Source organism: Typopeltis vanoorti, chromosome 21, assembly GCF_054136105.1.
Source record: "Typopeltis vanoorti isolate ZY-2024b chromosome 21, IOZ_Tvanoo_1.0, whole genome shotgun sequence".
NCBI classification, from domain to species: Eukaryota; Metazoa; Arthropoda; class Arachnida; order Uropygi; family Thelyphonidae; genus Typopeltis; species Typopeltis vanoorti.
Genome location: NC_143569.1, coordinates 28,665,443 through 28,682,504, shown reverse-complemented (window position 1 = coordinate 28,682,504; position 17,062 = coordinate 28,665,443). Strand labels below are relative to the sequence as shown.

The window sequence follows — 17,062 nt, the reverse complement described above, 5'->3', positions numbered from 1 at the left end:
TACATATTCAACAGAGCTAGCATTCCTTAATTTTTGCCGTTGGGTTGTGCTGGATTTCCAGCCACATTGGAATTGAGGGAAATGAGCCTTCTGATTCATCTTTTAGATCAGCTCATTACTGTTTGTCATATACACACTACGTACGGTTTATAAGATCAAAGCTAAGTACCAAATGACATTCATCATAGTAGGAAACACTGACAAAGATATTATACGAGATTAAGCCTGAAATTAAGCATTGCCACCTATGACCCACCTGTGTCCGAAGCATGCGACATGCGCCTCACAATCCGTCATGTTCTGATGGGGTGCCAGCACACCACTCAAGAAAGGAAAGAAACTCTTAGTAATCTGGCTGAGCCATGTACACTTAGGCAGATCTTATCATACACAGAAAAATGCTTTTTTTCAAAGACGTCATTTATATGAACACATTACTGCATTGCCTATTTTTTAAACTTGCTTTATGCACATAGCATATGGTTTACTAATTTATCCCTTTATTACTAGGTATTATTATCTTGAGTACCACCTTTGTTTGGAAGCAATATGACTTTGCTGTCTATGAGCCAATAAACCCCGAATCAAGCTTTAAAAAAATATTTCTCTTAAAGAGTATATGAATATGGAGATTCCAAATTAGACTTTTGTTTTCTATATTTCAATGGATAATCGTTTATTCTCCTTTAATACGAGGGGATTTATACATTTTTCTATTTCTGATTTAGCGTCAAACAAGCACAACGTTTTTTGCACTGTTATCTGAGGAAGTCCCTCTTATACCATGTAAAGGCAAATGTAAAAGCTGCCACTGCTGCTGCTGAGTTCTGGAATAGCGTTCAGGTAAAGAATACGAGTACTTCATACACTCACGCTGGGTATGGCACAAATTGTATCGTCAGGGTCAAGCATTGGAAGGGATGCAACAAACTATCTTGTACTTCCGGTTTGTCATCGGTTAGGCAGATCGTTATGTGTGCTTTCTAGAGAACACATAACGCTAAGTTATATTAGAGTGAAAAATAGGTTTTTTTTTTGCTTTCCTGTTGTTTACATAGATAATTAAGAAAGATCTATACCTGTTTGCATTTTGTTAATTTTTAAAAGTGTAGTTTTATACGAATGGTGTAAAAATTTGTCCATTCTTCCTAAGCGACATGTTAAGCGATCTGAATGCGCATGAGAAACATAACCTCGAGTCAATAGATTAAAAATTGTTCATGCGATTGTTTTTTTTTTTTCATTTATGATAGCGTCCAGATAGCTAAACCGTGAAGCAAATGTGTTGTTTGTCTAGTACGTCTCATACGACCAATGGTTTATTTTGGGAGCGAAAAACCATCGAGTTTCCTGTACCAAAAACTCAATACTTCCGTGGGAGACCAGCCAACTTATCTTTACTTGAAAAACCCCTCACAAATATACCCGAGTCGGATCCGTATCTTGCTCCCGACTCACTCTCTGCTTCCACAACCCATCATTGATACAATGTGTATTCTGTCCATCTCTTATTAGTCCTGAAATAGGAATGTATTGACAAATATTTCAGAAACATCCTCCATTGTTGCCACAAACCATATATTATTATTATTATTTTATTTACTCATAAGTCGAAGCTCTCTCTCTTCTAATTCTACTCAGTCAGGTTGCTTGATTTCCTTGGGATATGCTTTCCATGATCAAAACATATATTTGAAGAGAACTCATTAAATTTTGATGACATATTTCAGCTATTTCAGTCAGATCAATAAAAATCTAAGGTTCAACAAAATAAAAAGAGTAAAAGTAATAGATGTACACGAACTGCTACTTTCTGAGACAGTGTTTGAGATGCATATATGGAGAACCTTTACAAAAGTATGTGTTTATTCTTGCAATGGTCTACCAAACAGCCAAACCAGCCGTAGAACACATGCTTTTTTAAACAAGATAGGTGTTCAGAGATTGGTTTGTTAATTTTTAAAAGACAAATCCGCATTTGTGAGAGAAAAAATTCAATCCTGTCGCCCGCCATCTGAGACCGTTTAATTGACCTTCGTTAATTTTAAAGCACGAACTGCCTTACACTGTGATTTCTCAACTATGTTAGCTAGAAAATGTTTACTCGCTTAACTAATGTTCACTTAATCGGAAACAAAGTAGCTTTACCTAATTAATTGCATCCAAACAGTTCATTAAAGAATTCTTCATTGAGTAGTTGAGTAGCTTTGTGTGTGTGTGTGTGAGTGTGTACTTGTCAATCTTTTGTACGTTCTAAAATAGGAAAGCTAAACTGTTGATAAATATTTCAGAATCCTTCTCCATTGCATCCATCTCCACAGGTAATGTTGCTTGACATTTGAACGGTTCTCAATGGCGTTGCCCCCCCCCCCCACCTCCATTCGTCGTGACATGTTTAGTGCTTCGAATTCTGACAGTGCATTTACACGTGTCCAATCTTTCTCCGTTTTGATGAAGTCATCAAATTATTCCTCTTAGATAATGACCATTTCGAAATCGAGAAATATTACGTAAAACATAAGCCATTTATATCCTTTGATGACTGTTCAAATATACCAGGATATTGTATTAAAGCAACTGCTTCAATGAATATTACATGGAAATTCCAACGCAATATATTTAACTATTATATTCAAATATAGAATTGTTCTGGAGAAACAGTTTGCAATTTCCTTTAGGGTAATGTGATGCAACATTGATGTGTAAAATATCCACAAGGTGCTTCATTCTAAGTGGGTAGTCGCTAAGAAATGTTTGCTTCATTTCTCTAAACAGTTGTTTGACGTTGGTGACATTCTTCTTTTAATTGAACTAATTATTGAGCATTTAAAGGTGTGTATTTATCATAAAATTATTCATTCTAATCTTTTCTAAGTCTGCGATTAATAATTCCATGAAAATGTAATATTTCTGTAACATGAAGGCCGTTATCTCGTGAGTAGTTGATGAGGAACACTGCACATGATAAATATAATTACTGGAATAACTGTGGTGGAAAGGATTTATTATAACTGTACAGAATAAGTGAGTGTTGGTACTTATGTGGTAGTATAGTAAATTGCACCAAAGTATCTTTTAATTCATTTAATTTATAATAATTTTCAGCACGTTATTTTGTTCAGCAAACTTTCTTTCCATATTTTGAACGCGAAACTGTTGCCAGAGAACAACCAACTCTGAACTAACCAACCAATGTAGATTATCTTCATTATATTCAGGTACGGCTCGTGCATAGGCACTGCGGAACTGCATCCCCCAATTTTTCTCTATTATATAAATATATTTATTAATTTATTTAGATTTGCTCGTAATATTTGAATTTTATCATCAACAATCCTATACAATTCTCTTATTTTCTATAAAAAAATAATAAAAATCCATCTTGTAGCACTTAGGAGGACGAAGGACACTAGCAGCACTGTGTTTACTATAGTGCCATATTGCTACTCGCGCAAGCATATGCACGTCTTAGTGAGATGCGAGCTATTAGCGTAATGCGGCACTGTCCGTCGCGCAGTTCCACTGTTGTTTATATGTAGTTTGCGCCAGTAGTAGAGTGTTCGTAGTACTTATCGTGTTTACTCCGTCTCTTTAAATATTTGGACATTACAATTAAAGACATAACATTTGTTGTAGTTTTTATTTTAGAACATTATTGGGGTCATGATAATGGATTTTATTTTTAAGTAATTTTAAATTATACCAAACTATATAATTTTATCGATAATAAACAATATTTTTTCATGAAATAAAACAAGAAGAAGAAGAATATATTTTATTTTTAAGTAATTTTGTATTATACCAAACTGTATAATACATTTATCGATAATAAACAATATTTTTTCATGTTTAATTTTTTTTACCATAATTTTGATATTTTATGTTAGTATGTTCCATACATTACGGTACGAATCACTAAATGTTGATTTGTACCCTAGTTTGAAAACTTGAATAAGCAAAGAATATGTGAATGTTAATATAGCATTATTATTAAAATTATAAAATTAGAAAAAAATATATTAAAACTCCGTAAATTTTAGAGTATATGTTTAAACACCATTTTCCTATTTTTATAAAGACAATTAATATTTAGAGAGACTGCAATTACTTTCCAGGTGATAATATTTGGAAGCTAATGCATGCTTTTAATCTAGGATCGTCCTGAGATATTTGTGTATTAGTATGAAATAATGCAAATAATAAATCAGCCTATTGTCACTGAAATGATTTGGCTAGATTAAAACAAATGTTATTCGTTGAAGACAATTTTTAAATTTAATATTTTTTCTACACATGAAGGGTTATAAAACCTATCATATGTGTGTGAGATAAGCACTAGATAATCGGGAATTCCTGTTGTACATGGAACTTTTTTTCAATCTTCTAGTAAATAGGTGGGTGGCTAGTGGCTCATAGTAGGCGATGACACTTCTACTACCTAAAAACCGTCACAAAATCAATACCCCTTGTGGGAAGCGCTATCTTCTCAACCAAGCAGGTTACAAACGTGTATCATTTATTTACCCGTAAACAAAAGTTTAGTTATAAAATTAGGCAATTCTGCAGTTAATTAAGATAAAGGATTAGCTAGTAAAACTTTCATTTTCTGCAGAGTGTATTAGATCGAATGGTAATAAAGATTTGGCAGTTAGGAAGCCAGTTCCCCCGTGATCTTTGATCTTTTTCTTGTTTGTTCCCAGGAAATCGTTCGTAGTCGCAGTTCACTAGTACATGTATAGCTACGGACATTTCGAGCACAATACACATCTCACCCAGCCATCAGCTCTCCAGCAATTGCATCTTTATAAACTATTATTAACCGAGGTTTTCCCACTGCACTGCAGGTGCGAGAGGCTTCAAGTGATCTCTCTAAATAGAAAGTAATATACGGATAAGGATTAACAACAAATCCGTTGTCATGTTCGGTACGCTGAGCAAGCGTACTCATTCGCCAGGAATTTTCTCAATTTGACTTGCGCGAGAGGAATTTGCTTTGAAAGTGATGCGTCTACAAAGATGTGTTTGACTTGGATACCAATATGCTGAGATAGAGCATCGTGCATGTACGTCACATTTCGCTGTAGCATTACGGGAATCACGGTGGTAGTCTATATTCATGGTGTTAGTCGCAATGAATATGCAAGTGTCACGTGTTTAATCCTCACGTCAAGAGCCTTGTTGCACCTAGATATTGAAGGAAAATCGGCTTTTCTGTCTTGTAGTTTTCAATTTAAATATAGCAATATTGTTGGTTGTAGCCATCTTCGTTACTCGAAACACGGTACAGTTTATCTGAGAATTATAAACACTTCAAAGTGAAAGAGTGTAACTTGTTGAAATTGTTTACAAGATTTTGGGATTTTAGTGCTTTCAAAAATAAAATAAAATACTCCTCAACAATTGATAAACCCAATTCGATTCATAAAACTATACAAACTATATCACATTCTTATACCTCATATAGTTTTCTAATGTGCAGTTGATGTAACAGCAGTGAAAGAATGATCCATTTGATGCTTTTGCTGGAAATAATTAAAGCTGTTTCTGGTCACCTTTTAACATGCTTTATTTTGAAAATAGTTGGAAAGATCGTTTTCCATGTTCCTTGCAACTTACTTCTACAACCCATACATATGTATAAAAATTGATAAAGAAAACACGGTACCAACTAACCATTTCAACGGCGAAAACTTAAGTTCTTAAAAGAACTGGGCGATGGACTGAGTCCTTGACTCTTTATCCCGTCATCTGAATGAAGAGAATCTGTGTGGATGGAGTGTTATTGAGCTAAAAAGCTCTAGTCATGGCTGGGTAACGGCAATTGCCGAGCCTCAGTTAAACCTTCATTGGCTACAGCATTGCCATTTGTTACCCTGGAAGTCCTAAAAAGGACTTTTAATTCATATGTCGATAACCTAGCTCCCCTCTTATCGGCGAAAAGTATCCATATTACAATAATGTAATTATAAACGTATAATAAAAATTAAAAGGGGTTTACTACATTTACAGAGTTTTAGAAAATATTTTAGTCTAATTTTAAAGAAAAATTTTTTTTCTTTAAGAAAAATATAGCTTAAATCTTATTTCAGAATTAAATAAAAGAACTCTATAAAAGTAATAGGAATAATGCATTTGTATTACAGTCATAAAAATGACGTTATCAAACTATCCTATTGTAATTTTACTGTTTAATATTCGTTGGTTCAGATGGAACCATGTACAGACGAAGGAAAACCCATATTTCGTGAGGTTTTTTTAATTACAATGTGTGTATATTGTAAAATATATGACTCAGTATATTTCTAAAAAAAATTCCTTGAAGTACTGACTGGCGGAAACAGAACTAGTTTTTAAAAGTTGAATTAAAAAGCCCATTAAGCTAAAATTATTGATGCTAACATAATATAAATGTTTATTTATATTATAATATTATTATATTATAATTATAATATAAATAAACATTTATTTATATTATAATCTGTTATATTATAATATAAATAAACACCTTCATTCAAATCTGTTATATTATATCAGTCAAATTAAATCAAAACGAACCTTTGCAACAATTTTTAATTTTATTAGTGTATATACTAGTATATATATATATATATATATATATATATATATATATATATATATATACTAAATATATACTGTATGTGTATATATATATATATATATATATATATATATATACTAAATATATACTGTATGTGTATATATATATATATATATATATATATATATATAGTATATATTTAGTCCTTATAAGGACTGGCTTAAAGGGGAGAAGCAAGAATGCTTTTCATCTTCCCCGTTATCTGTAGAGGTGACAGGGTAGGGATAATGTATTATTATTGAGCTATTAAAGCTCTGATCATGGCAGGAGGGTAACAGCAATAGTTAGAACTCAATTAGAATTTCATTAGCCACAGCATTACCATCCATTACTCTCCAAGGGTATTAATTGATCACCCGCATCTCACCATATTTCGTATATTTATACAATTTTAATAATTTATAATATATGAAATATTAAATGAAAAGGTGTCTCTGTTGTTTCTTAGTTAGAAAACTTACTGTAAAGAAAATTATATTATGTTTTAGATTGTTTTAGTTCATAAATAACTTTACATGAAATTATATATTTTTAATTGTTTTAGACATTATAATTATAATAAAAATCGTCATGGATGACCAGATGGAAAGCATTTTTTTTTACTAGATTATTGTCACAACTCCTCAACTCTTATAATTAATCCACTTTAACAGATGACTAGCTAAAAAGCAAACTAGTTTCTAAAAGAAGAAGAGTTAATTTAAAAGTTACATGTAATTTAGGAAAATTACCATGAATTATGTCTTTCTTTTTCGAGACAGCATCTTCCATGATGGGTGACCGTAACAAAAAATTCAAAATTAGTGAAGCATGTAACAACTGCTTATATGATAAAACATCGTCATGCACGGCAGGGTATTTATTAAGATACGGCTTACTACTTCCTTAATATTAAATTAAAGAGGAGATTGTTAACCCTACAATACACTACAGAATAGCAGACATTACTAGGGATTGCGTTTTGGTCTTTTTGTGTTAATTCCATGTATTGTTCTACGCTTTATTTATAAATTTACTGCACAATATATAGTTTAGATAGTTATTATTGGTAAAAACAGCTCAGTGAAGCTAATTAATATCGACTTGAATTATAGATCGTTTTATGATCCCATATCTTATATAACTTTACATACTTCGGTCTACTATGATCTTTGTAACTATCTAAACTATACTTACATGCTCAGAATATCATCTTTAATTTATTATCTTTAAGTGGTCATAAGTGCAACGTACGTTAATTCTTTAAGAAGTTATAAGAGAATTACTTGATCATCCAAGGCTACAATGACTATGCGCTGGGTTAATGATATCAACCTTGGTCTTTATAGCTTTGCTTAACTTAATAATATCCCTATAGTAACACGTTGCGAGTCAGAATTTCCAAAATCTATTTTCATATTCGACGCTGTTTATTAACATTATACGCATTTGAATAGCATTCTAAATAGATCTGCCGATCAATGAGGTTTTATGATCACAATATCGTTTAGGATATAGAAAGCAAGTAGAAACCCAGTTATCTTCTTCTCCCCCCCCCCTCCTTACAACTTCAAGACGTTGGAAGTTGTAAGCCTCTCTAACAACTTAGTAGGAGCAACTGTTGGTTTAATGCAAGGTAGTCGGCACACTAACAACATTGTAATACGGAGGAAGATCGGAACGAGAAAGAGTAGCTACACATCCCCATTCCACTTAAACCGTGGCTCTGTGTAACTTTACGACAATAAACGTCGGAATTCGCCAGATAAATACGACTACTCTTTCTCCTTATGCACAATTTGGATGGACAGGAACCTAGTTTAGGAACAACTTTATGACTACATGTTGGGTTTATGTGGAGCGTGGCTTATCTACCGTCTCTGTTGCCGCTCTTCCGTGATGCAGTTCTACACACTTGTTTTATGTTCCAGAAACAAAACGTTGAACCAACTTCCGGAAGCCTTGGATTACAACACGATAATTAAGAAACACTAGACTATCGTAAGAATGTTAGCATGATCCTATAATGGACACGACTATTGTGTCGTAAATTGGGTCTCTTTTAGGGCCTCACTCTACAAATTAATGGACATCATAGTCGTTAAAGGAATCTTAGTACTTTGGAAATGGAAATCAACGTTACTCGAATTTCAATAGGATAAATTAATAAGTTTAATTTATTAATACATAAATAAGACTGTTTAGTGTACTAATCTGATTAAATCGTTTAAGTAAAACCTCATCTCGGAATATCTTTATGATATTTTCTTTTCTTTTGCGTAAAACGCAGGAGGGGAGGGAGCGAGTTGTTTTAATCTTGTGGGGGGGGAGTTGTGTAATCTATAACATGTGTGTTTATATTCAATAAAACAACACCTATTGAGCCCATTTTTAATGACAAATTTCTGTAGTATTTTACAGCGAGAATGATTATCAAATTGTAAGGTAGTATGACGTAATTCTTTCCCAAAAAAATTATTGGGAAAAATTTACGTAAAATTCAAAAGACGTTTTACACAATGACTTCGGAGAAAAAATGGTGCCAGTGTGGATCTCTAAGCAGCTAAGACAATAATGCATCTTTATTGATTTATTCTTCGTTTAGCAGGTATCCAAGAACGATTTTTAAATGAATATTTTAATGTCGCTCAAAAAAAATCTTCCACAGATAAAATAGTCAATAAAGTGTAGGAAAGATCTTCGAGAGATCAGGTCGGACTGCGCATGCGCTTACCAAAAAACACTGCCGCGTTATAGTTGACGTTCACGTACGTTAATCTGCTCGTAGCCTATAAAAATAGATTTATTTTACATCTTTCAAAGTTTATTTTATTGCCAGAAATCCGTTATGGAAATAAAAGACGTAGAAAAGCGAATGTTGCTTCCAGTTTTGTGTTATTAAAAAACTAGCATGTTCTGGAGTTACCCTAGCGCGTGTTATATTCGATTGCTAAAGCCTCTGTAAATGGAGGAAATTAGAACAAATATTGGTCTCATGATAACAATTTAAATTCTGAAACGTAACTTTCAGTATTGCTTTTTAATATTTCTTTGTTTCTACTAATCCATAAAACAATACGTTCTTCCTAAGAGTAATTCATTTCAATAATTATTTTCCGAAACGTTAACAGTTAGTACATGAAATTAGGGAAATTGCTAATTGATTTTTGTTTGTAAAACTTCGCGTGTTCATTTCGTTGTTTAATTTAATAATATAGCTTTTGATAATAACTAAAACGATGTAGATTTCTTCTAACATGTGCGTGCTACAATTAGCATTTTTCATTACTGAGTTTAATAATATATTTCAACAACGATGAGACTTCTGTCGGTCTGCAACAATACCTGCACGTGTTCACAATAGCCATTGTTGTAGATTACATTTAAAGACAGACGAATGTTTGTTAATCTCCATACTTCAGAGTACAGAGAAATGAATCTAGATCCTCACTGGCACTTTACAGTTCCTCTGCTTATATAAGGAGTTAGGATGACAGAGAAGTAACACCATTATGAGCTCTCCTATTGTATACAAAGGAATACAAAGTTCACGAATTATCCCTTTTAATTTCCCCACAGTTCTTGAAGCTCGATGAAAATACATCACACGGACATCCAAAGAAACCTAGATGGAGATCTCATAGATTCGTTGGAAGAAGATTCGGAAGAAATGGACGAGGCATGCCGAACTTGAACCACTCCTTAGCGGAAAGGTTTGAAGCGGCCGTTCAAATGTGATTTCACTCCGCATTTCGAAGCTGAAAAAAAAAAAAAAAAAAAAAAAAAAAATTCTGGACCAACTGGCTAACTGACGGAGCTTGCCAATTATCTTCTGGATGTTTTCTGCGCATCACTTTTCTTTTCTTTTGTCGTCGACGACTTTAGCCGGCAGCAGCAGCACGGTTAACGAAGGGAGGGACGCCGTGTAGAAATGACCTTGATGAGAATGGACGCCACCCTCGTCAGCACACAATGACAGATCCTGGGTGACCAAAGCCTCCAGGAAGTGCTACAGGGAAAGAGAGAGAAAAGTCATTGTACCAGACACAATCGATCGATAAGCCACAAGGAAAACCTGGCAGGAGGCAAAGACATATTGATTTTACGTCTCACACACACCCACACACACATACACGTGCGCGTAAAAGAGAGAAAGTGAGAGAGAGAGAAGCTGATAGTGTTCTGACAGAGGTTGCGGTGTCAATCTGGATGACGGGCAGTGAATGGAGATGTTACCAGTCTGTGTGACCCTTCGGAAACATGTCGTCAGCACATGGTCGCTAGTTATGTACAATATCGGAACGTTTTCCTGTCTTTATGGGCATGCGCAGTTCTACTTTCGTTTCTTGTTCTCAGAACAAATCGCGGTCATAAAAAAAAAAAAAAAAATCTTTTGTTGTTCACGAAGCTTAGCGTAGAACTAGTCCCGTAAAAAAAGTCGATGTGAACACAACTGAATTTGAATTTTTAATGTTTATTTAACAACGATTCTGCATTTTATGATATATTTTGAAATCCCTATGTTTACTTGCAGGCAATTTTTATATCGTGCGGTAATCAATTGGATAGTTGAACGAAGAAAGGACAAATTTTGTTTTACTTCATATTTTACTACTTAATTACGCGTTGTTTGAGTATGATCAACTTGCGGCTGCAATCTCATTTTCTTCTCCTAAATTTGAAGGAGTTTGCATCGGTGTAATGAGGTAAAAAATGCGTTTCTTATTAAGAAGTTTACAGGACTTCAGTAATGAGAAATGCAAGTATGTTAATAATGTGTGCTCCTATATAAATTATAGACCGGCCAACAGTTCACTCAAAACTAAGTGTAAAAAAAACTATTCAGAGAGAGACAGAGAGAGAGAGAGAGAGGAGGGTCACGTAGAAAACACCATCTCATTTAAAAGAAACAAACTCTCACTCCGTACAAACACATTTCGAAAAACTAATACCAGCATTTGGCAAACATAAAAATGTAACGCAAAAAATAGCTTTGTTATGCTAGATGGCATTAAAATGACAGCTCGCTGATAAATTACTTAAAACCAATTTAATTAAAATATAAATTAGTACTAATATTTATTTGAATTTCATGAAAAAATAGTCCACTCGCATTGATTCTTGGTGGTAAAACTTCAGTTCAACTTTGTGTAATAAATTCCGTGTAATAACGAAGTTAATGCTGTTGTTTTCGTCGCCTTCTTCTTTCATTTCTTCTTCTCGCGTTCTTATTCTCCATTTCTATCTTCTTCTTTTCTTCTAGTTCTTATTTCCTTTTTTCTTATTTCTTCTATTATGACTTTTTATCATCTAATATTTTTCTTCTTCTTCCTCATCTTCTCCTCTTCCTCTTCCCATACTTTTTTTTTCCATCAATCATAATATCAAACAAATAATTATCATAATTATTTATGCTTTTCTGTCTTCGCATGCACTACCAAAGAAGTTTCTCCAAGGCACCTTTCAGTTTCTTCAAGTTAATCTAATGTTGGGAATAATTCATATGAAACTACTTTAATAGTAATAAATATATTCAAGTATTGCGTCCAGCCTATAGGTTATAGATTGAAATCGTATTGTGTAAGACGATGTCATGGAATAACGCATAACATTGTTACATATTAATACTATTGGGAAGTCATTTTATATGAATGTCTAGGATCATGTTCGCATTATTAATTATAAAGAGTACTGCTTTTCTGTTGTTTTGTTTATGTGAAATTGATTATATCGTTCCATTGTTGGCTGTTAATGTTTTTTTTTTTTTTTTTTGCATTGTTGGAATTTATACTGAAATTCATGCATTAATCTTGTTTGCAACTGGAAATCGATTTCACTGTTTAATTGTTGGCAATTAGTGCATGATTGATTCGTTCATTGTTTGACGTACAAGATTATCATTGTTGCAAGATTAACAATCTGAACTATACCAGAAATGGCAAAGCAACTACTATGTTGTCCAGTACTAACTTCTTTAATTGTTTCAAATTAATAACCTAAGCATGTTAAACACCCAAAGCCATGGAAATAACAACTATATTCCATCACCAACATACTGACATTTTGTAAGAGACAAATATTAGCTCGAGCTTCAACAACGAAAGGTCATTGAATGTGAGAAACAACTGCACGTCCTTTTGAAATTGACAACCGAACACTTCACTAGCGTAAGACACTGGCGAACGTACGGAATATTGCGATAATGCTAATAATGCTGTCGTACACTAATTACAGCAGAAGGCAATCATAGACTGATAGGAGGACAAAAGTTCTCACAGTATCTCTCTCTGTCCTATTATCGTTTATCTTTGAAGTTATAATTCTTTGTGCATACACATCACCCGCTTGCGTTCTCAGTCTAATTACACGATGTCAAGACTAACATGAAGCTTTATCCAGCTAACGGGCAGTGCATGTTCCTCAATCTGTAGATAATGGTGGTGTTATCTTAAATGATAAATGACAAGTCCAAGTTGGCATGTACGCTGTGATAAGGTGACGAATATCTGTCACTTTGGCTTTCTTGGGGTCTTTTAAAGAAAATGTCCGTGATCGGGCACGTGCTTATCAATGCTTTAATCGCTCATTAGTTGCAAAGTGGGGGGGATTGGGGTGGGGGAGAGAGGAATACGATTAATGTCCGTAGTTTATCGGGTCTCAATGTCTGCGGTGAATCACCGAAGAATCTTTCTGTGATTACGAACGCCACTGGTTGGGGGGGGGTAAATTTGTGTGGGGGGAGGGGGAGGGCTATCGTAGTAGTTACGGGAATCACGTACCGTAACCGATAAAAATTCTCGGTTGCAATTGGGGACAATGTTCAAGCCTATCATTGTGTTCCTATTTAGTCTTGATGACCATTTCTGCGCATGCGTGCCTTAATTTTTTTTTTTTTTTTTTTAGGTTATTTAAACGTGATACTGTGAAATTTCTTTCTTTCTCTCTTTGAACACACACACACACACACACACACACACACACACACACACACACACACACACACACACACACACACACGCACAGTGGGTGGCTCCTTGGCTGGAAATGAGTCGCCGTAGTGGAAACAGCACGTGATCTTCTGATCTTAAAGGACATTCCCCGTAAGCTAATGACATCAAATCACCTTTGGAGTTGCCGTTAGTAGCGGTTTCGATTTAACTATGCTCTGAAAAGACCCGTGTAATCGAAGAAAAGGTTGAGAGATGGTTTTCGGATTTATTTGCAAGGGAAGTACTTGGACATTGTTCAGATCTAGGCTTTGTGTGTGTGTGCGTGCGCAAGGAAAGCACTTACAGTAGACTTACAGACAATGCCTAGGACATTAAGAACATTCACGTTGGGTGGAAAGAAAGGCAGTACGGAAGTAAACTAGATTCTGAGCAAAGAATTATGTTCTTAATAAGATACATTCATACATGCCTTGTTAGCATCTAAGGAACATCTATCTTTAAGCATGTCTGGAAAAAGGGTTTGCACCATTAATTGCGTTCATAGTTATTAGTCTAGCTAATTAATTTTTTTCTCGTTATTGATTGAAAATATTTTTTAAAAAAATGTGATATTTTTCACTACAATTATTCCAATATCTACTTCGTGAATGAAAGAAAAAAAAAATAACGTTACCTTTACGATGAAACTACAAGACATCGTTTTTTTTTTCTTGTTTTTTTTTTCTTCAGGTATTAGTGAATATGGCAAAAAGATCGAAGAGCGAGTCTGATATTCGATTTTTCGATTACAATACCGGGCTATCTGTGTTGTGAGATTAAAAAAAAATAAAATAAAAATAAAAAAAAAACTGTGCATTAAAAGTTTTCAAAGGCATCCCAGCCGTAATATCGATTTAAGTTGGTGATATCGCTAACCAATACTCCTTAAAGGCAGATTTTAACTTGGATGTCCACCACCGTGCTCAGTACACTCCAAAAATCGGGAGGAAAAAAAAAAAAAAAAACTTACGTAGCTGACATTTTATGTGTTTACATGAAGGTAAATAATGGCCTTCGTTCCACTATTCACAGTTACGGACATTGAACTTCGCATAATTTTAAAACACTAAACCTCGCTCTGTGTGGTGATTGAATTACAAAGGTCATGCCATCCCGAATCTCAGGAACCATCCCGGACAGCGGAAAATAAAATGAATAAATTATCACATTCGAAGCCCAGAAATTCTAGGGCCAACGAAGAAGAGGTAATTATAAGTTTAGTTATAACAGAGAATAATTATATTAGTTGACTAATTAATTAGAAGTGTGTGTGTGTGTGTGTGTATATATATGGTGGATTTCATAATGGGGTTGTGGGTAAGTTAATTTTCCAGACCGGTGTGAAAGTAGACAGTATAATCGAATTTTGAAGTTTATCTTCGTATGCAATGAGAATGTAATGCGCTAGAAATGAAACTGTATATCTTCCCAGCAATCCATGCTGACAATAATGTCGTCATAATGGCTATTTTGTTACACCTGCGCATGCGTAGCATTAATGTTGATACTTCTTCGTGATTGAAGGTAGCCACACACATACATACACACACACACACACACACGTAATCTCCAAAAGCATTAAGACGGTACATTTGTAATTCATCTATGAATTACAAAGTCACTCTTCTCTGTGTCAAAGAAATACCTCCCAAGTAATACCTTAAGTCAGCATTAAGATAAAACGAAATGATCTTGTTAACTCCTGATTAAAATAGAAGGAAAATAAAATAAAAATAAATAAATATTATAATTAACATAATATTTTAAAAACAGTTTGCAAATAAAAAAAATATATATATATATATATCTGCAACTTATAAATATAGGTATATATTTTCTTATAAATAAATTTCTTAAAACCTTTAGATAAAATTCCTTTGTTTATAATTCATTTTTAAGACATGTCAGCTACAGTACAGTGAAATCATATCGTGATTTGAGATAGTTGTAGAGCTGCGCATGCAGCCTCTTTTCGCAACATTACTATCTTCGGGTATTATAGGCTTAAGAACAATCATTTCGTATTCGACTTAAATATCTGGAGTTATTATATGTATTAATTATATATATTTAATAATATATATTATTATTATATATTTAAATCGGAATTTTATTTCCAAAAAAAATAAAATTCTGATTTAAAGACAACAGAGTTAGTATTGTATCTGAGTAAGATTATTAGCATTTAGTGCATCTATAAATTTATTTTGAAAGTAATTAGCATAATTATATAAAACTCCTTTTCTCCATAGAAATTAGCATCTAGATTGATAGATTCCATTGCCCTCTGTAAAAAGATGGCGTTTTTTTTTTTCGAATTTCATTTATTTCACTTTGATTAAACCTAGCAGCAAATTTACTCAGTAAGTTTTAATTTAGATGAGAGTGTTGACACATTTTCCCAATCGCATCCGACTATTTCATTAACTGTTAAGAATATACTGATCCCGCCCCCCCCCTTTCCAACTAAAATCGGACGAACTATAAAAGTTTTATGCAATTTGTATTCACCTTCGGGATATAGAACTCAAAAGGATTCCGCAGCGAGCCATAGATCGATATTCATTCATTTAACTGGTTACCATAGCAACAGAAATTTACTTTGAATAAACACAGTCAAATCAAAGGCAGAATTGAATGTTATTTCTTGGGCTTCTTTTTCTTTTCTCTTGATAACCACCCGAAAATAAGATGATATCATGAGTGTTACAGGATTGTCTTTTGGCACGCGCGCAACACATGATGTTTTGTTTTTTAACATCTTTCTATAATAGAAGTAAAGATGCTTGTAAAGTCCCGAAAAGGGAAAAAAATCCTTATATATTACTTACCGCATTCAGATGTACTCGGCAAACTAAATGCATGCTCTCTTGGTTTCAAGAACTGCCTTTAGAAGCAAAAGTATAATCGGAGTAGAGCCTTATGGGAGGTCTAACCAATTATAGTAATGTGCATCTGATGTTGTCAAGAGGGAAAAGCGTATGGGATTCCAACAATGCCGAGGTCTGAACAAACAGCTAACTTGTGTTTGTACAGTTGTACATTTCTATAAGCAGCTTACCAAGTTTGCTTTTCGTCTGCCTTCCGGGGGGGGATGCAAGAAGGATATTTTAACAAGATACAAGTGTAATATCAGAAATGCCGTGTATTTTTGAAACTGATGTTTACATAACAGCATTCAAACGTTAAAATAATCACAGGTTACAGTGGGATGTGGAGAACAATGCGAGTGTGTCGAACAAATAACAAAGATGAGAATAAAAGGACAGAAGAGAGGGAGAAAGAGAGATACAATATAAAATGAGAAAAAGCAACTTACGGATGAAAGAAGAAGAAAAAAGAAAGAAAGAGAAAAACCATATAATAAGAAAGATGATGGAAAATAATTGAATAGTAAGAAAGGATAAGAGGAAAGAAAAAATGGCAATATTTTCAGCAAGAGATGGGATAAATTAAAAAAGAAAAAGAAAGAAAA

The 17,062-nt window shown here is 33.8% G+C and overlaps 1 protein-coding gene across 1 annotated transcript in view; it reads right to left on the bottom strand.

Moving 5' to 3' along the window:
• Positions 1-9,120: 9,120 nt before the first annotated feature.
• Positions 9,121-17,062, bottom strand: part of LOC150094688 (cell adhesion molecule Dscam1-like) — a 374,142-nt gene continuing 366,200 nt past the window's right edge. Inside the window, exon 27 of the mRNA XM_090411632.1 lies at positions 9,121-10,607. Coding sequence (XP_090267758.1) covers positions 10,561-10,607 — 47 coding nt within the window. The 3' untranslated portion in view covers positions 9,121-10,560. The remainder of the gene's footprint in view (positions 10,608-17,062) is intronic.